This window comes from Daphnia magna, linkage group LG5 (genome assembly GCF_020631705.1).
Source record: "Daphnia magna isolate NIES linkage group LG5, ASM2063170v1.1, whole genome shotgun sequence".
Taxonomy (NCBI): Eukaryota; Metazoa; Arthropoda; class Branchiopoda; order Diplostraca; family Daphniidae; genus Daphnia; species Daphnia magna.
Window position 1 is genome coordinate 9,701,134 of NC_059186.1, and position 19,403 is coordinate 9,720,536.

A 19,403-nucleotide genomic window follows, 5' to 3' on the forward strand; every position below is an offset into this window, starting at 1 on the left:
GGCACAGTCGGAGATATACGATGCACTCGTGGGAGCGATAACTCTTTGGTGTTTTTGGGATAGTATCCTAGTTATCAGCTCCCCTACATCTCGATCAAGTACATAATAATGAGGCCGGTACAGCCATAGGAATCATATAAATAGGCGGACATACATTACGGCCTTATTCATTACCGTCTACCCTCGTCATCAACGTGTTTGTTTTTTAAATAACGATGGAGTCAAAACGGCTAGCACTCGAGAAATTGTATAAAGATAATTTTCAGCCGGAAGAATATCTTACTACGTATTACCGGAATCTGGATCCCGAAGTAGAGTTCTTTCTTCGCAATTTCCATCACTTCTTCTTCGTTTCAAACGGTACAAGACATTATTATCTTTAGTTGAATGTGTCACCGGTTTGAAAAAAAAAAAGTTCACATGCGTCTCCGCCTGCCTTTTTCGCCCCCCGTATGCGACAGATAATTATTCACGGACGGCTGGGCGTTGCACTGTATACACGTATTGATTTTCGTAGATTCTTTTTTTTTTCTTTTTCTGCTGGTTGTCGCAGCAACGGGTGCACGAATAACGTGAAACCTAATTTGGCAATCGGTATCTACATGGATGAAATTTTTCAAACCTTGTTTTTTATCCAACTTCTTGTTTCATGTGTGAATTTAAATCTCTTGATTGAACTGACGACTTTATCCTGACTTGGTAACGCAACTTGTTTGACAAATTAAAAACTTCTTTTTCTTTTGTAGGAGGAGAAGAATCTTCCGCCACTACTAGCGACTTTGAAGGACTGGAAAAGCAGGTAGAACGAGAAGTGGATGAAGACGAAAAGGTGGCAAAGAAAAATGAAAAGAAGACGAAAGAAAAGAGGCGGGTCTTGGAAATCGGCTCAGGCCCCGTGCCCATTTCAATGATCTCAGCCAGTAGTTGGAGTGAATGGATCGTTTGCAGCGATTTCTTGGAACAGAACAGACAAAACATCAAACACTGGCTGACAATGATGACGGCCGTAACACCAGCACCTGGACGGCACGAAGTTGAAACTTGGCTTCCATTCTTCCAATACGTCGCCGAACTGGAACGAGCCGAGTATTTTTCTTCATCCTCTTCTTTATGATAGTCTTCTTCGTTGCGTCACATTTAGAATTTTTTCTAGATAGATATTAGAATAACGAAGGTCATGAATAGAGTTGGGATATCCAACACCTTCCATTTTCTTTTCCTTCCTCTATTATTCGTTCATTCATTCAAGATCAGAGACGATTTTACTGGACCGAGTCCGTCACTCCGTTCGGGCTGTTGTACCGTGCAATGTCTTATTGACTGATCCTCTGATGGATAACAAAGATACCGCCTGTAATGCTGACGGCCATTCATTGTACGACGTGATTATCACTACACTCTGTCTCGAATTCGCTACGCTTACGGTTGAAGAGTATTCGACAGCAGTGGCCAATGTAACCAGGCTCTTACGTCCGGCAGGCTTTCTCGTCGTTCAGGTAAACATGCTTGAAAAAATGCTGTATTATTTTTCAGCCGCCTACACGCGCTCCATTGTTCTGACCTTTAAAAAATAATAAATACAATAAATTAGGGCGCCCTGGGAAACAGCCATTATTGGCACAATAATCAGGAATTTCCGTCTGTTGTACTTAACCGTGCAATAGTTGAATCAGCTTTAGCGGATGCCGGATGTCAGACGGTCGAATGGAAAGAATTGGCAAGGTGTTGCCCTCAGCAAGAGAAGCCAGCTGATCATTCCGCCGTCTTCTATTGCCTAGCTCGGAAAATTTGATCTCAAGAGTTCACATTATCAATTTGTATCCAGCCGTAGGATCGGATAAGATATGTCTCTTGGTAACCTTAGTCGCTTTGTTTGGTTCTTCAAAAACGTCAATTGTCAATATTGTCTCGTATTGAAAATGGAATAACAAGTTATGGATACATAACAAACAAACCCATACCTATTGTGATTAATAATCTTTAAAAAAAAATGAAAAAGAGAGGAAACAAAGAGTCCCCCACGTGTTTTGCATTTAAAATTTAAAAAAATGGATTAAGTAAAAAACCAAAAAAAAAAGGGGAAACTTTGTATGGTTGCGTTATCAATGATGTGGGAGAGTTGCAATTGTTATTGGTTGCCATGGATACTGGTGACGCCCTGGAAGACAGCTCTCCATCCCGATCCGGTGTTATTCGTTGAGGTGACGTAACGAAGAGTAGCTCCATTGCTAGAGCCCACATAAGTCGATGGCCGATCCTGCGTGTTCAGTTAAACCCACAAAGCGTAGCGGACACGAAAGGAGACACCATCAGTCAAATAAAAATTCGATACGACGCAATGCGACGCAAAACAAACACTTAGAAATGGTGAGTACTACAAAACACCTCGAAACTGCTAGGCTAGCTTTAAAGCAACCTAACTGCCTGATTGCATTAGGTCACGCAGAAATAAGTATAATTGCCCTACAACTACATAAATCCTGGCATTAAAAATGGACTTACGTTTCCACAGTAGCGCGCTCTCCAAGCCTCTCCTAATGTCCCGTCTGGACTTGCACGAATATCTGATATTTCCACGTAATTATTCATGCAGTCATCAGATGGTCCGAATTGGAACACTGGGAGTATTTAAAAATGAAAAATAATAAGGATGGAATGGTTAAGCCTTTTACAATAAATATTTACTGGTACTACGTACTGGGAAAATCGATTTTGATAATCATTCCAATTGGAACAGATAACTCCCATCGGCAGTCGGTAGCACGAGAAACGTTGCCAGGGAAACCGGGGCTCGTTACAGAACCTCGGGTGTTAAACACAGCTCCTCCGCATCCAGGACCTGATGCAAATACATTTTTCAATAACATCGTCACACGAATAAGGGGCGTTATGAATTCATTAAATGAAATATTAAAAAGTGAACAAAACCCTACGAAGGACGAATCGATAATACTTATGTAGTGCGTACCTTGTTGAGTGGAGGTAAAGGTAAGATCGTAACCTCTCTGTGGCAATAGGGATGGTCTGAACTGAAGCCACAACCTGTTGCTAGATGAAAAGATCGAGTTGGGTAGAGCCGAACCGCAGAGATTACCAAGGAGACGATCGGAACTCGTGCCGCCATCTCGGATCTGTCATAAAATCAATACAAAAAAATGACTGACATGCTGTAAAATTGTATAATCTAATTTTTCTACTGCAACTGCAGTCGCATTTCTACTATACGATTCGAGTTATTCCATGCATTATTCACCATGTAATCGTGTGCATAGAACTCGTGACGGGCAAAAAGAAAACAAGAAAATCAATAAAAGCATTTCAGCGTAGTTCATCACTCGCACCGTAACTGTACGGACGCATAGAAAAGGGGTTTCTTTAAATAATTCAGAGAAGCGTGTATACAAGTACACAAACGACCGAAACTGGTTTCATAATCTCATCGTGGCTCGTCTCTGTCTGGAGATAATTGTTGCCCTTTCTTTCTTATCGCGTTCCTCTGCCCTTTTTTTGAATTTAAGAGTTAGGGAATAAATTATTTGTTTATATAAAAAATATTTAATACAAAAATGGGAGCTCGGATAGGTTTCTATAAGGAAGCACATCGGGATTTAATTCCAAGTAAGCCGTTCACGGAGTACTATGTAAATGAGCGGCGATGTTTAAACAAAATAAAAATCTAATTATAAGGAGAAAAAACGTTTGGATAAAAACCAACCTCTAGTGAAGAGACGCTGCAATTCAGACTGTTCATCAAGCGAAACAGGTTAAAATAGAGGGAAATTGTAGTGTTGGCTGGAGATTCGATAGTCATCTGGCAGTAATCGTTCGAGCGGAAAAATCCCGGCCAGCGTGGGCTGACGATTCTTCCTTCGACGCCTTCGTAGCTTCGATTACATGCTGTTTGGGTACGCAGCAATCAAAAGTGAAGTTTTTGTTTTTATTAGTGTTGTGTACACTTTTTTAATTGTGAAATGCCGTCCACTGTAACAAGACAAAGTTGTCTGTGTAACTTCAGTGAGTTAAAGCAACTTACTTGCTAACGAATATTGCAGCTGGAAACCTCCTGATGATTCAGCTGAATTTCCCGTGATCAAAGTCACAGCTAGGGCACCGCCGGATGAGATAACATCATGCGGCAAACGCGTACCGCAAAAAGTCAAACGTTGCCCTAATTCTCTCTAGAAAAAACAATAAACAATGATGAAGAATCATTAATCAACGCAGCTTGGTCACGTCAATCTAAACCTGGATTATGATTCTCTGATTTTGATCTAGTGTCACGACAGATGCCCCATCGCCATTCAATATTAAATCCCCACTGGCCTCTTGATTCTGGCTAGCCTGTAATTAAAATCCAGCATTAAATGAAGTTTTTAGCAATCCAAATAGAACGGTGAAGAATGAAAAACAAGGGCAACTATTTACGCTGATAATATCTTGAATTTCTAAACGATCATTGGTGCATTGGGCGGAGTCAGCAGAGCCGATCGATAAATGCTGGAAACGTATTTGGACGGCAGTTGAGTTGCCGTCAATGAGCCAGCGACAGCGTAGATTCGCACCAGGAGGTGCCGGGTAGTTTGGAGATGAAAGTATTTGGTTCATCTCAGTAGCATCCAGCGTTCCAGTTGAGCCACAAGGTGCTTTCATACAAGTATAGCGTCACAGTCATAATCAATAAAGCCAGGCACACAATTGAATAAAATCTTACTTTCTTGGTACGACAAAGTTGCAACAAAGTTGGCTCGTCTGTTTGACGTTCCCGTTACTAATTGGATCCACATGATGTTGGTAGAGCCGATCAACGACGATGGCACAACACTACCACAATAGCGACCAATCAGACTCGCACTTTTGCCTGCACCATCTCTAGCCTAACAAAGTTTTTGTTTAATAAATAAATGAAATCAGCCTAACAAGGAATGGAAGTATCTACTTCGACATAGTCTTGAGAACAACCGCCCTCTGTCATATCGATTTGAGTCAGTTGAAGTCGTATGACTTTGCCAGGTGGAGCAATCACAGTCCATTGGCAATCTAGTTCGCCATCAATGTGACCGTTGCGGGGCAACACAGCTGCATCTGGTGCTCGCAATTGTTGCTGAGCGTTGGCTGTCAGATTGATAAGCCCTCCACACCCTTGTCTTTCACCTGTGGAGATGAAACCAATTAATCAAAATGTCGAATTTATTTTACAAATACATTTTGGCTATATGTTTTACCTGACGTAAAACGGATGCTAGCGCTAAATCCACCGTGACTGACACTCCAATCAGTACGGAAATGGATAAGCGCCTTTGACCCACGGCTTTTAACACGAGGCAATTGATAGGTGAAATTGCCGCAATAGCGACCCAGTAACTGAGACTGATTCACCCGTAATCCTTCGTAAGCAGCAACCCAATCATAGCGACAGTCTCGATGCGTCTCCAATGTTAATGATTGGAATCTGTTCAAAATAATCCCATCGATAATTATGTACGCAATTCATTCTTAACAACGCTTACTTGATATCGACCACTTGATCAGCAGGTGCTTCAATCCTCCAGGTGCAATTAAGGTTATTGTAGTAAGTATCCGGATGCGAGGGTGAACTGATGATGGTGGGAGACGTAATGGTTCCACCACATTCTGAGAAGGAATGATTTGATTGATTTGCTTAACCAGGTGCGAAGAGGAATTTGCCGAACCTTGTTTGGTATAGCTGATTTTGAATCCAGATCCACTGATGGAGCCATCCGTGCGGAATTGCATAAACAACGTGTTGTGGCTAACGATCGGTGGTGGAATTTGGGACCCACAGTAACGGCCAATTGGGGCAGATATAGAACTATTGCCTTGATAGGCAGCAAGTCGATCATAAATGCAAAGCGGATGAGATTCAATTTCAAACTTGTCTATAAATTTGGCAATGATGTAGGTATCCGGAGTTGCGGTGATGGTGTAATTGCACAACAGATTATCGCCATAACGTTGCGGATAATTTGGTGATGTTATTTGTCCAGTTGGACTGTCAAATTCTCCTCCGCATCCAACTTTCCAACGCATCTAATATTTTCAAAAAAGATTCACGGTGAACGAAGAGAAAAAGAAAAAAAAAAAATCATTCATCTTCGTACGCGGAATCCGTCACCCTGATGAACGGAATTAGAGCGGAAAAGGACTTTCATCGTCTCGCCAGAAGTAGTGATGGTCGCTGGGAATTGCTTTCCGCAGAAACGTCCAAGAGAATGCCACGTTTCATTTTTCCAGTCCATAAGCTATTTTCAAACCAATAATTAAGTTAGTTTAATTACCGTCAATTCAAAGGGAAATACAACCTCAACGAAATCGTTTTGACAATTGGTGCTGTTTTCCAGGTCAAATCGTTGGAAGAAATCGGCAATCACTTTGTAGCCCGGATCAACACGGATTTCCCATTCGCATTCAGCGTCAGTACCGTAAGCCGCTGGATAATTAGGACTTGTTATTACTCCAGTCCGACTGTGCATAATTCCACCACAACCTAAAATTATATTCAACATTTTCTGTAAATGTAAAAATTATTTAACGAAAACCTTTACTACTGCATTCTCACCGGATGTTACAGCGTCCACGGTTATTGAAAAACCCTTTGAGTTTCCTGAAACATTATCAGAATGAAAATGGACCCATAGATAAGAACTCTGTGAACGGATGACGTTGGGTCGGGTCGAACCACAATAACGGCCCAGCTGTGGCGAAGTTGGCATATGGCCATTGAGAATTCTCAGGTAATCCTGGGAGCAATCATCCGAATCGAGTTGCATATCGTCAAAGGTAACTTGCACCTGTTGTCCATTCTCAGACAAATCGATTAACCAGACACAGTCCACGTTAAGTCCGTAATAGGTAGGGAAATTAGGCGAAGAAATCGTTTGTGGGTTGGTAATGTCCCCTCCGCACGGAGACACGCGATAGGTCGTGTTGAATCCTATGCCCGTTATGGTCATATCCGTCTATTATAGATGAACAGAAAAAAAAATGTATGAAACTTCAAACATAACAAAACAGCTTTTCAAGTAGGAAAAGCTTCTTAAGACTATTTCTATGAAAACCCTTGAAAAACCCTTGTAGATTAAGTGACGAGTTCATCGAAAACCTTTAGACTATGTACTGTAGAATCAGAAATACCGTGAAGCGGATGAGAGATTCCGGGAACGGATTGTAGATAGAAGTATCGCTAGTTTGGTTACCACAGTATTGCCCCATAGGTATACGCATTGAACCTAAGAATCGAAAAGAGGCAACAGTTGGCGGAGATTCATCTAAACCTGACATTTACTTTTTAAAAATACTAACCTCCATAGAAGCTGAGAGAATCAAAAGAACATTGATCGCTATTGGGCAAACGACCCTCAATATCCATCGCATCGATAGTGAAAATCACGCTTGAATTAGTCGGCTCGGTATTGACCAATTGCCATTCGCAGTAAAGCGAATTGCTATAATTGCCCGATGTGGGGGATACAAAACCGGGTGATGTAAAGTAGCCGGAAGACCCAACGGCACCATTTAATTCTCCACCACATGCTGCTGGCTGATCTGTATCGTATCGGGCGGAAAATCCTCTATGTGTGACGGAACCATCCGTTCGGAAAATCAGAATCATATTGTTGCCGGAAGAGCTGACAATTTCTGGCAGTGTTGAACCACACCGCTTTGATGAATTCCGGTACAGCGGAGAACTTTGAATGTCGGGTCCATTTATAGCCTTATTCAATACAAAACATTTGTGGGTATAAAATAAAAAAAAAAATATTTAACAGCTAAAATTAGATTTACGTAGACAAAATCCTGGCACTCTGATTGAGTACTTCCTGCTCGCCTCAGAGGTCCTTCCAGCGCGAAATCGGTAAAAGTTAATGTTATGCTGCGTCCGATTGGTCCACGTATTTTCCAAATACATATGCGCCCATGAGGATACGAGTTGGGATAGCTAGGAGATTGGATGATTCCGCTAGAACCGCTCACATCTCCGCCGCATCCGTCTATACTAGTGTTGTATGTTATCCGGAATCCCTGCCGATTGTAAACTCGACTGCCAGTCTGGAAAATGACGTCTACTTCATTCGAATAGCTGGAAATCACATTTGAAAAATCACTTCCACAAACTGTCGCCAATACTTCATCTGAATACGATATTTGAAATTTAGATCAAAAGTCATGATTAATTATTAGAATTTGTAAGGACCAACTTGTAGCATTGCGTTCACGAATCTCAACATAATCAACGGTCGAACAATTTCCTCCGATTGCGGCGATAGGCGGCAAATCCAAATCAGTGAATTGAAAATTCATGTAGTGACCGACTGGGCCACGAATAGTCCATACACACCTTGTGTTGGGTTCGTAAGAAGACGGATAATTCGGTGAAATAAGGACACCTCGTGACGCCACAATCGTTCCACCGCAGCGAGCTTTAAAAAAATGATTTTGCTTAAACTTAATTGACCATACATTCGTAATTTTTATTTTGAAAATACCAATGGAGACGCGGGCTTGGAATCCAGTCCCAGGATTTTGTAATGAATTAAAGTAGCGAACATGAAGGCTGTTGCCTGTTGAGAAAATCGATCCTGGCGCATTTCGGCCGCAATACCGGCCTAGCACAGGTGAGGATAAAGTACCCCCATTTCGCACTTCCACTCCAGCACTACGACAAGCATATTGACTGAGTATATCCAATTGGCCAACAAAGTCTAATTGGACAGCATGTCCTCCGGGAGCGAGAATAATCCATTCGCATTCTGCGTTTGGCGGTGAAGGAGACGGTCTGTTTGGCGACTCGATTGTGATTTCTCTTATATCGTTGGTGAGTGTTAGTCGACCGCCGCAAGCCGTTCGAACCTCTTCAAACCTCAATTGAAATCCCTAATGAAAAGAGAAATGGGAAATCAGCGATTCAAGTTCTTCCATTTAAAAAAAAACTGAGCTTATAACTGACAGCAGAACTGGTTTGGCCGTCCGACACAAACTTGATGTGAAGTCGGTTTCCAGTTGTGACCATTGAACCGGTTGGAATGCTATTGCCACACAATCTGCCGCTGCCTAGCACCGGTGAGTCAACAGATTCTCCATTGCGCAGCTAGTTAGAAATAAATTCATTAGACATTCGGTCAAATAAAGTAGACAGCGAAGATTAGACGAAAAAAAAAAGCCTTACGATAACATAGTCCTGTGAGCACGCTGGCATATCTGATGCAATTTGCATATTATCAAAGCTAACGCTGATCGTTCTTCCCGGACGAACGCTGACATCCCATTCGCAAGTTGTTGAAGCAGGATAATTTGCCGGATATTTAGGGGACTTGATAACACCACGTGATTCTCTTACGATCCCTCCACACACTGGCAGAGCGAATCAAGATTAGAATTGAGAAGAACGACTCATAATAAAGAAATCACTTTCTACCGGTTTTGGCGTTGATTTGAAAACCAGTTTGATTAACCGTAGAATCGGTACGGAAAGTTACTGTGGCGCTATTTCCAGCTGACGTTACCACCAATCCTTGTTGATCACGTCGGCAATATCGTCCAAGTAATTGTGGTCTGACATCTCCTGTGACATTAAATTTTTAAATTAATGGAATAACCTTTAAATTTGACGAATATTAACCATTATTAGCGATCTCAACGTAGTCGAACATGCATGATCCAGCTTCCATGTCAAGTGTAATTAGTGTCATGGCTATTCTGTAATGTGGATCAGCAGTTAACGTCCAAGTACAAATGAGGTTATTTGCATAACCAATTGGGAACCCTGGACTCGTAACCATGGTGAAGTTTCCATCCGTCACGAAAAAATCGTTCCCGCATACCACTGCACAAAGAAATTGGGTAATGGTAATCTAAGTATTTTTTTTTTTTATAATTTGCATTTATACCACTAGAGTTCACGGGGGCCGGTGTCGAGATCATGGTAGGCGCACTACTCAAAACAGCATTCCACCGAAGCCGGAAGAAGGACCCTTCAATTGAGCGGGAGCGAAAGACTATGTAGACAACATTGCCGGAAGCAATCACGTATCTCTGTCGAGGTCGAATTTCCCCACAGTATTCTCCCAACAAGGGGGCTTGCTCATCATATCCATCGTAAACCTACAGTCATAATAATAATTGATTTTTAAGTTTAATTTAAACAATAATTTTAATTGATCGGACCATACCAGTACGGATGAGATGCATATAGTAGAATCATGTTCACGTTCGAGTGAAAATTGAGGATAGAAATATAGCCGGACAAATCGTTCGTTATCTACAGTTACTCGCCAACTGAAATCATCTCGGTGAATGTACGGATGAGGGTATAAAGGTGAAGCAATCTCTCCTCGGTTTCCACTTAAATCATTTCCATGAACTGCGTTTTTGTTTAAAAAGCAAAAAGACGATTTCGTTAAAACTGTTCTTTTTTTTTGCCTTGTTTAAAGACAAATTAAAAGCTCTCTTTACGCAAACTGTAGTCAGCAACGAATCCGGGTGCTGTAGAATCGGCATCTGATCGGAATTTGATCCAAAGTTTGTTGGCTGCTGTAATGTTACTTGGCAAAAATCCGGAGCCGCAAAAGTGTCCTAACAATTCACCTCCACCATTGTTGGTTCTTATTTCAAGGTAGTCACCGTTACAGAATTCTGTTTCCTGGATGTCGAACATGCGGAAAGAGACCATCACTCGGTTACCTATTACACAAACAGAAAAGTTCCTCTTACAAAAGTCCTTATCTAGAAACTCAAAACCGTTTACAGTACCAGCTGAAGCTGAAATTGTCCAAATACATTCCGTTGAAACAGGATAAGAGTTCGGAAACGAGGGCGAACTGAATGATCCGTGTTCTGAAGTGAATTCTCCCCCACAAGCTACGAAGAACAAATAACAAATTTAAATAATTCAAATCAAATAAATAAATCTAGCGGTACAACCTTGAGACAAGACAGAATATGTTGCACGAAATCCAGCGCCCAATAACATTAACGGTGTTGTTTGCAAGCGTACGTAGAGTGAAGAACCCTAATTGAATCAAGGCAGAATTTAAATCTCAGCTCGAATTGGCACAAATTAGAAATGAACCTGGCTGGTGATTGGTGATGGAACTCTGGTAAGACAATAGTTGCCGACCACAGGTGCGTCAGAATCATCTCCATCTTGGACACGAACAAAACTCGTCGTGCAGTTAGTATCTGCAGCAGTGATGGCAGAAGATTGCGGCACGAAGCTATGCAAATCCATATGCGTGAACATCAAGTAGATTCGGTCATCTTTAAGAAATAATGCGTTTCGTTTTAACCAGATATTATAGCTTGAAATACCTCCCTTTAAATTCAATTACCTGGGTTAGCGGCAGTCAGAGTCCAAGTGCAATTAAACCAATTACTATAATAATGAGGGAAATTTGGCGATGTCAGTTCACCAATATCTTCTTGATTGACGGTAATACTTGCTCCGCATCCCTGCAACCAAACATGAATTGAAAAGCACATCTAAAGATAGATAAAACAATTAGCTTACTGTTGTATAGTTGGCTACAAATCCTCTAGCCGAAACGCTCCCATCAGCTTTTAAGCGAATAAACATTTGATTTGAAGTGGATCGAATATAAGGTGGATTAGGCAAAGTGCTGCCACAGAAACGTGCGATTTCCGTATCATTTAACGATGGTCCATCATATACCGCCACATAATCGAAGGTACAGTTTGTGAAGGGTTCAACATCAAAGTCGACGAAATTCAGTACAACGACATGATTAACTGCCACTTCAATAAGCCATGTGCAGTCAGCGTCATGGTCGTAGTTTTGGGGATAGTTTGGCGAGTGAATAATTCCAGCAGGAGATTTGTAATAACCACCGCAACCGTTCGGTAAAGTTTTGAAACTTGCAATGAAGCCTTTACCACGGAGTGATTCGTCACTGTGGAAATGAACGTACATACGGTTACCAATGGCCGTTACCACGACGGGTTTATCTTGGCGATGGCAAAATTCAGCTAGCTTGGGAGAAGTCTCATCCGCTCCTCCGTGAACCTAATAACAATTTGAATTACATGGAAATTCTCCTGAATGTATTTTAAATAAATTAGTACTCTAAGGAAATCGTAGTTGCAGCTCACAGCTGATTCGATATCGATATCTTTAATTGTTAATTCCACTCGGCTGCCTGGTTCTGTCTCAATTTCCCAGACACAGTCTGTTTTAAACGGGTATGAAGATGGGTAACCTGGTGATTTTAGACTACCAAACGGTTTCGCTAGCCTTCCACCACATCCTGAATGCAAAAACCGGGTGATGCACATTGAGCATAAATGACTGATCAATTTTTCGTACCAATGACTCGCCATTCCAAACGGAAACCGTTATGGGCAACAGATAAATCAGACATGAATTGAATCATGACTTTATCCTGAGTTGAACCCAGTTCGGGTGGCAGGCTAGAGCCGCAAAAGCGGCCCAGGGTTCCGTTTGGCTGTCTGATTTCAACAAAATCATACATGCAATTAACAGGCACCAACTCGGTTGATTCGTGAGAGCCATGGTCTTCGACGTCAAAATGCGAGAAAGTTAGATTTATCCTATTGCCAAGTGGGGCAGCAATGGTCCACGTACAATTGCGATTGTGTGGATAGTTGTTGGGGAAATTCGGGCTTTCGATGACACCACTTAGACCTCGTAACTCGGTATTACACACTGAGAAAAAACGTGCAATCGTTATTAAAGTAAACTGCTGCCATAAAACTTGTACGAAAATGTCTTACAAGTTTCATAGCGGGCTTTGAATCCTCTTCCGGCAAGACTACTATCGGATTTGAATTTTACATAGAGACTCGTTGATTTACTGACGATGGGTACAAGCGAGAAAGAGTTGCAATAACGCCCAACTAACGGTGCCCGACGATCTCTGCCGTTACGAACCTGGCGATTAAAAAAATAAAAGGTTTAGAGAATATCAATCTTAGAACGGAAACGGTTATTTTTACCTCAACATAATCAAACGCACAGCCCGAGGGTTGCGATTCCATATCCAAATCAACAAAGGCAAACAGTACGCGAGATCCGTGAGAAACTTCAATCCTCCAAATGCATTCAGCATTCTCGCCATACGATGATGGATAACCAGGCGAAACGATGGAGCCTTCTGGGCTAGTCAAAACGCCTCCGCAGCCTTAAGGATAATATTTTTGTTTTCATTAGTAGTATAAGTATGGGAAGCTTTGATATAAGTTGATCGAAGTGAAAACGAACCGGTGGCCGTAGCATCCCAGAAAAGACGGAAACCTCGTCCAAAAAGGGAGTAATCAGTTACGAGACGAATATACATTTCGTGGCTATGTGACGGGATGGTAAGTGGGATGTTTCGACCGCAAAAAGTCCCAATTAAAGGGGAAGTTGGCCCTCCACCATTTCTGTTTTCGCAAACCGGGTTATTGAATAAATTATTTTTCCAAATAGCAACATGTCGCTTTGCATTGATAGAACCGTATTTCGAGGTAGTCCATTTGACATTGAGTGTGATTTTCCATATCAAAATCCGTTATATTCAGCTGAATCTGTCGATTGAGAGGAGCACGAATAATCCACGAACAGTCCAACCTTGGCGGATAGCCGTTGGGGAATCCTGGTGAGGCAATCATTCCTGTCTCCGTGTAATACGTACCGCCGCAAACTGAACGGTAAAGGCAAATGATTGTTATTAAATAGAGTAGCCACAACTTAGGTAGATTCTTACGTAAAGAGCTATTTAGGGTGACGTAAGTAGCTGTGAATCCTTCAGCTGCCAAACTGGTATCAGATTTAAAGACAATCGTCAGCGTATCACCAGTCGATGTAATCGATGGTGGTAAGGCGGTGCCACAGTAACGACCCACCAAACCACCTGTGTTGGGTATGGTACTGTTGTCATAGACAGATACCGAATCAAAATAGCATGAAGGGGGTGCGGGTTCTAGAGCAAACGACATCCATTGCAAGCGAACCACTTTTCCGGGTCCGGCTCTCACGATCCAGCGACATGTAGCACCATGCGGATACACTTCTGGATGCAGGGGAGATGCAATCAAGCCTTGCGGTCTAGTCAATATTCCTCCACATCCTGTAATCAAAACAAGAAATGATAACTCATTTTCGTATTGATCAATAATCAGATTTTGGTACTTACCAACGTCAATCGAAGAATAGTTGGCTTGGAAACCTAAATTTTGGTCTGACGCGTCAGTTTGAAATTTGATCCACAAGTAGTTGTGGGTACTGACGATGGGCGGAGGGATTAGAGACGGTGGGCCACAATATCTGCCAATTAACGTAGAATTGCTGTTATCTCCATCGCGAATCTATTGTCGTAGGCAGAATAGAATATGAATTATATTTGATTTTTTATTGAGAGAAAGGTAAGTACCTCAATGTAATCGTAGCGACAATCAGGAGATCCTTCTACGTCAAAGGTGAGGAAATCCAGCCGAACAGCTTTACCCGGATCTAGGGCTATGACGTAAACACATTGTTTGCTTGCCGGATACGGTGATGGGAAATTCGGTGACTGAATCATTCCGGAAGATTCTGTCCATGTTCCTCCGCAAACTATTATTTATTTTGTTGAGAAATTAAGAGTTAGTGACGCGGAAAAAAAAGCATGGCTTTATATTTTACCGGTTTCGTAACGTGCACGAAATCCACTTGATGCAACGCTAAAGTCGGACTTGAAACGCACGAAAAGCTGATTTCCTTGAGAAAGAACAGGTAATGGCACGTTGCGGCTGCAATAACGGCCAATCAATGGACTTTGCGGTGTGTTACCCTCCCTTATCTATGTGATTAAAGGAACAACCATTTGCTACATTAATAGCAGCAATGACTCAAGTCGTTATGGGAAATGGAAATTACTTCAACATAGTCATAAACGCAGTTCCGCGATGTTTCTAGCGATAGGGCCGTGAAAGTCAAGCGGATTCGTTCGTTTCTCGTGGCTCGGATAACCCATTCGCAGTCTAGATTATGCTCGTAGGTATCAGGATGATTGGGCGATGAAAGGGTTCCACCCGGACCAGTCAATAAACCTCCGCAACCTGGTATGCCTAAATGAAGAAGATACCAGTTATCTAAAAGTCTGGCGAGAAATTTAGATGAGTAAACAAGGTGAAGAATTTGTACCATTTATAACAGCATAAGTGATGTGAAAACCATTGTCATTCGAAGTAGCATCGGAGTGAAAATTGATCATAGCGTACGGCCCTGACGTTGTCAGAGGCGGTGGATTTGCTGTACTGCAAAATTTGCCCAAAGAATTGTCGGTCAAAGCTAGGCCGTCACGAATCTGCATCGATATATTGTTTAATCAGATGAAAAATGAATAGTTTACTAATTAGCAGGTACCTCGAGAAAATCGTAACTACAATTGGTATGATGTTCTAACTGAAGAGTAGCGAAAGTAAACTGAATTCGTTTTCCTAATGGTGCAGTTAGTAACCAGACACAATCGCGATTGGCTGGATAGTGGCCCGGATAGCCAGGTGAGTTTACTGTACCGTATGTCGACGTAGAGATCTCTCCTCCACACACTGTAAAGATTTAAAGCTTCTATCAACGATACAACATGGAACTTGGAACACGAATTGTACCTGGATCAATAGTGTTCCATACTAATTCAAAACCTTGACCATTCACCGAATGGTCCGAGCGAAACCACATGTAAATCTGGTTATGAGTGGTGACCATTGACCCGGCTGGAAAATTTTGATCGCCGCAGTACCGTCCGACTATCTGGGCAGAAGCATCTTCCCCATCGTGAAACTATATAGTAAAAACCTCTTTCTAAAACGAATGAAAGCAACAGGTTCTGAAAATGAATTGCCAAATACCTGAACCCAGTCAAATTTGCAATTTTCAGAGGACTCGAGATGAAATCTGGTGAATGTCATGTTCATCACTTTTCCTGGAGTCGTGTTGATCACCCAAGCACAGCTGATCTGAAAAATACGGAAAGATAATTATAGTAAAAATAACTAAATTGATAACTGCGTTCTAGTTCTTGTAATACTTGATGAGGATAGAGACCCCCATCAGAAGACGGGAAGGAAATAGTGCCATTTGTCTCATAAATCGTCCCTCCACAAGCTAGTCAAACAGAAATTTCTTTTGAATCATAAATATATTTTAAAATACATTGAAAGACCTGTACCTTGTATCTCATTTTGGCATTCGTTGCCAGTGAACCCAGCCGGGCAGATACAGCGAAATTGTCGATTTGGACCAACGGTTGCACAAGTTCCTCCGTTAAGACACGGCGAACTCATACAAGCATCCAACGGAATGTTGCATGTTTGACCTTAAAAGCAGAAACTTTCAATGTTTTAACGATTTCTTTTTTTTTCAGTCTTAACTAAAAAGTCTCGACTACCTGCGTATCCAGCTTGGCAATCGCATCGAAATTCGTTACCAACCCTGGAACAAGTGCCGTAAACACAAGGATTAGGGGAGCAAGGATCATTGTAATTCACAGGTCCTATCGCCCCACCACCACGACCACCACCACCGCCTCTGCGTCCACCGCCGCGTAGTGGAACACAACCCATTGGACCAATACCGTTACCAGTCAACCCAGGTCGACATTGGCAGGAAACGTACGAACTTGATATAGCTGAAATAGCGACGAAAATTTGTGAATGATTAGCTCCTACTGTTCAGATTTTTATTTTTTATTTTTATTTTACCAGGATTATCGTAACAGAACGCCTCTAGATGACATCCACCATTATTGAGTGTGCAAGCTCCAACGAAACTACAAGATACCCCATCGCCCTGATACCCTGGTGGACAAGGACCACAAGATCGCGAACCCTGCAACAATAGTTTGCGTTAGTTTAATACTTGACTTGTTAAAGTTTTAAAAATTATGCTACCATAGTATTCGTGCACTGAACGCGGGGGCTGATACTGCATCCACCGTTATTGATCTGGCATTCGTCCACATCCGTACAGTAATGGCCATTCCCAGTATAACCAACTGGACAGGCTCCACAGCGGAAGCTGCCAGGGAGATTTATGCACTGGACACGGGGATTAACTGAACATAGTGGAATGGGATAAAGACATTCGTCGACATCAACCATACAACCAGGATTAACGCCGTCTGTGGTCCACCCCTTTTAATTCGAATGGATTGACTTAATTTCAGCCATTATCCAATACAAAGAATATAAAATTAGCTGTAATGCAGGCAAATTTGCATACTTGCTCGCATAAGCAGATGTAGCCTCTTCCTTGGCCCGGCTGACTAAGACAAATTCCGTGGCCGCAAATCTGTTCATTGGTACCACTGTTGCATCCGTCTGTCCTTTGAGTGCAGTGAACTCCAAACCATCCAGGTGGACAGGTACAACGGTAAGACCCAGCCGTATTGACGCATGTTGCACCGTTTTGGCAACCCAAATCCGTCCCACGGAAACTATCACACTCGTCAATATCTACATCACAAGCTGTTCCCTACATGAATACAAATTTATACAAGTGTAATTAATGTAATTTAAACTGGTACAATGAGTAAAATAACAAACCTCCCAATTAGGTGGGCAGAGACATTGAAACTTATTGTAAGAGTCAATACAAATGGCGCCATTTCTGCAAGGTGAACTGGCGCAGTCATCTGTTTGGATAGCCGTCGTCAGACGTTGAACGTTTCGTTCAAGGGTCTGGAAACGTCGCCTAAGTCGACGAAAGTTATTGGGGGTTCCTGTTCTATCATTTGTTACAGTCTGGACATTTTGAGAGGTTAGATTGGCTAAAGATTGTTCCAATGCCACCAAGCGATCATGGAGATTTTCTCCGGTATCACCATCAAGACGTGCGAATAGTTCCAATTGCTTGGTTTGTAAAGAGGCCAATTCCCGCTGTCGCAGAGTGGCTAACTCTAGTGAAACATTGCGTACCTGTTTTATAGCAATGATATATTTATTTTAAATTTTTTTAACCAAATAAAATGTTTGTTCTTGCCGTTTGGTAAGCAGAGCTTATATCTTCTCCGTTAAAAAGTATCCGACCGTTCCGGCCAGTGATCAAAGAGATACTCCGCTCATCCGGCACCATTAGTTGCAAATGGCCATCTTGAGTTCGTATTCTTACTCTATAAATCAAAATGATACAAATAAGGACAATAACCACAAAAAACCCCAAAAATTCAACACAAACGAAGTCGCTTACCTTCCATCATATAGAGCCCTGGATCGGTTGACAAACACATGTACTATCAACCAGAGGAAAAAAAACTTCATCGGCATGTTAGAGAATGTAGCGCAATAATCGCAACATACACAACACGGCTTCTCGAGTTTGCCAGCGTTCCTCGCTCATAGGTCGGTAATATACTGACCAGAGAAGAGTCGATGGCGTAGGTTAAGAGGTTTTGCATCAGAGTAATCTAAGAGTGCTAACACAAGAGGTGGATACACCCCGTTTAACGAGGCCTATGGCTCGTAGGGTACATACTCCGTGATATAGGAGAATGGGGGCGTTTTGGCTCAAAGCTGGCACATAAGAGGTAAAAACACGACAGCATTCTTAACACGTGCGTCTCTTGTTACAGTGTAAGAATTCGCCTCTCGGTACACGACTGTACCCCAGCTTTACGTAACACTAAAAATTAATTACGATGAATTTTCAGGAACTAAAACTGAGGTGACGTTGGTTGGAATACCGAATTCAGTAAGCTACAAAACTTTTCCACCGACGTACTGTACTTCGTTCTTCGAATAGCCCTGAAAAATATTTGCATTAAACATAAAAATTGAAAATAAAGATGAAGTAAACAAACAGATTGGGGAGTTATATTATTGATATACTAAAAATCATTCTTTGCTACGTGGGAAAGATCGAAGAAATAAAAAACAAAAGTAATTCGATAGTAGGTTGCCGAGATAAGCCAAACTATAACATGGAGAACAAAAATAAAAAGTTTCGTAACGTTCACCTACCCTTAATGTTACTCCAAAGCAACATATTTGTCCACGACAAACCTTTCGTGCCGGCGAATTTAGCAATTTAATGGCGGCGCTTATTTGTCTCGTTGGCACGTGTTCTCGGTTGACAGACTCGTTATTCGTGCACAAGGGATCTAGGCGTGTTCGAAATCCTTTACATAGCAGCTAAATTAGCTTCATTAAACTACGTTTTGCAAATAACAGGCAATAACGTATCTTTTCGTCCAACTTTAAGTGAGTGGATGAGAAACCCGACCAGGAAGAAAGAGAACGAAAGAACCCATCATCTAAGAGCCTGACACTCAAGGACTAACTTAGATCAAGAATAGAGTATGGGAATTGGAGGATGGGTTCGAAAAGGCAAATCTGGTTAATGGATCTATCTATGGATGTTTTGGTTTCTAAAAATATAGTTCCTTTAAAGGATC

At 41.8% G+C, this 19,403-nt stretch overlaps 2 protein-coding genes across 2 annotated transcripts; one reads left to right on the forward strand and one right to left on the reverse strand.

Moving 5' to 3' along the window:
• The first annotated feature begins 215 nt into the window (after positions 1-215).
• LOC116924061 (nicotinamide N-methyltransferase) lies at positions 216-1,958 on the forward strand. The gene is made up of 4 exons (XM_032930644.2): positions 216-360; positions 747-1,086; positions 1,250-1,496; positions 1,592-1,958. Exons 1-4 carry the CDS (start codon positions 216-218, stop codon positions 1,790-1,792), a joined length of 933 nt encoding a protein of 310 aa, XP_032786535.2. The 3' UTR covers positions 1,793-1,958.
• On the reverse strand, positions 1,891-19,263 carry LOC116924045 (cubilin). Its single transcript, XM_045173948.1, has 59 exons — positions 18,970-19,263; positions 18,693-18,753; positions 18,200-18,631; positions 17,993-18,122; positions 17,557-17,928; positions 17,234-17,485; positions 16,903-17,145; positions 16,714-16,840; positions 16,401-16,640; positions 16,182-16,328; positions 16,041-16,117; positions 15,862-15,969; positions 15,622-15,793; positions 15,377-15,561; positions 15,155-15,317; positions 14,888-15,078; positions 14,654-14,810; positions 14,403-14,584; positions 14,166-14,337; positions 13,737-14,099; positions 13,487-13,673; positions 13,253-13,413; positions 12,988-13,172; positions 12,766-12,922; positions 12,338-12,697; positions 12,097-12,278; positions 11,525-12,037; positions 11,346-11,466; positions 11,087-11,274; positions 10,939-11,026; positions 10,768-10,875; positions 10,471-10,698; positions 10,188-10,378; positions 9,906-10,119; positions 9,638-9,841; positions 9,434-9,580; positions 9,185-9,369; positions 8,966-9,106; positions 8,505-8,892; positions 8,217-8,438; positions 7,804-8,150; positions 7,321-7,732; positions 7,153-7,247; positions 6,578-6,977; positions 6,321-6,505; positions 6,120-6,260; positions 5,691-6,048; positions 5,508-5,631; positions 5,223-5,449; positions 4,937-5,151; positions 4,712-4,874; positions 4,426-4,643; positions 4,246-4,341; positions 4,034-4,178; positions 3,716-3,897; positions 2,969-3,131; positions 2,699-2,839; positions 2,503-2,618; positions 1,891-2,257 (listed from the first exon to the last, which is right to left on the reverse strand). Exons 3-59 carry the CDS (start codon positions 18,274-18,276, stop codon positions 2,129-2,131), a joined length of 11,385 nt encoding a protein of 3,794 aa, XP_045029883.1. The 5' UTR covers positions 18,277-18,631; positions 18,693-18,753; positions 18,970-19,263; the 3' UTR covers positions 1,891-2,128.
• Positions 19,264-19,403: the final 140 nt, after the last annotated feature.

Coding starts and splice junctions, on each gene's coding strand:
- LOC116924045 (XM_045173948.1), bottom strand. CDS start 18,276: ATGCCGATGAAGTTTTTTTTCCTCTGGTTGATAGTACATGTGTTTGTC. Junction 13,414..13,486: donor ATGGACTACCTCGAAATACG/GTTCTATCAATG, acceptor TTGCGAAAACAG/AAATGGTGGAGGGCCAACTT. Junction 12,038..12,096: donor GCAACTACGATTTCCTTAGA/GTACTAATTTAT, acceptor AATTGTTATTAG/GTTCACGGAGGAGCGGATGA.
- LOC116924061 (XM_032930644.2), top strand. CDS start 216: ATGGAGTCAAAACGGCTAGCACTCGAGAAATTGTATAAAGATAATTTT. Junction 361..746: donor CTTCTTCTTCGTTTCAAACG/GTACAAGACATT, acceptor TTTCTTTTGTAG/GAGGAGAAGAATCTTCCGCC. Junction 1,497..1,591: donor CAGGCTTTCTCGTCGTTCAG/GTAAACATGCTT, acceptor ACAATAAATTAG/GGCGCCCTGGGAAACAGCCA.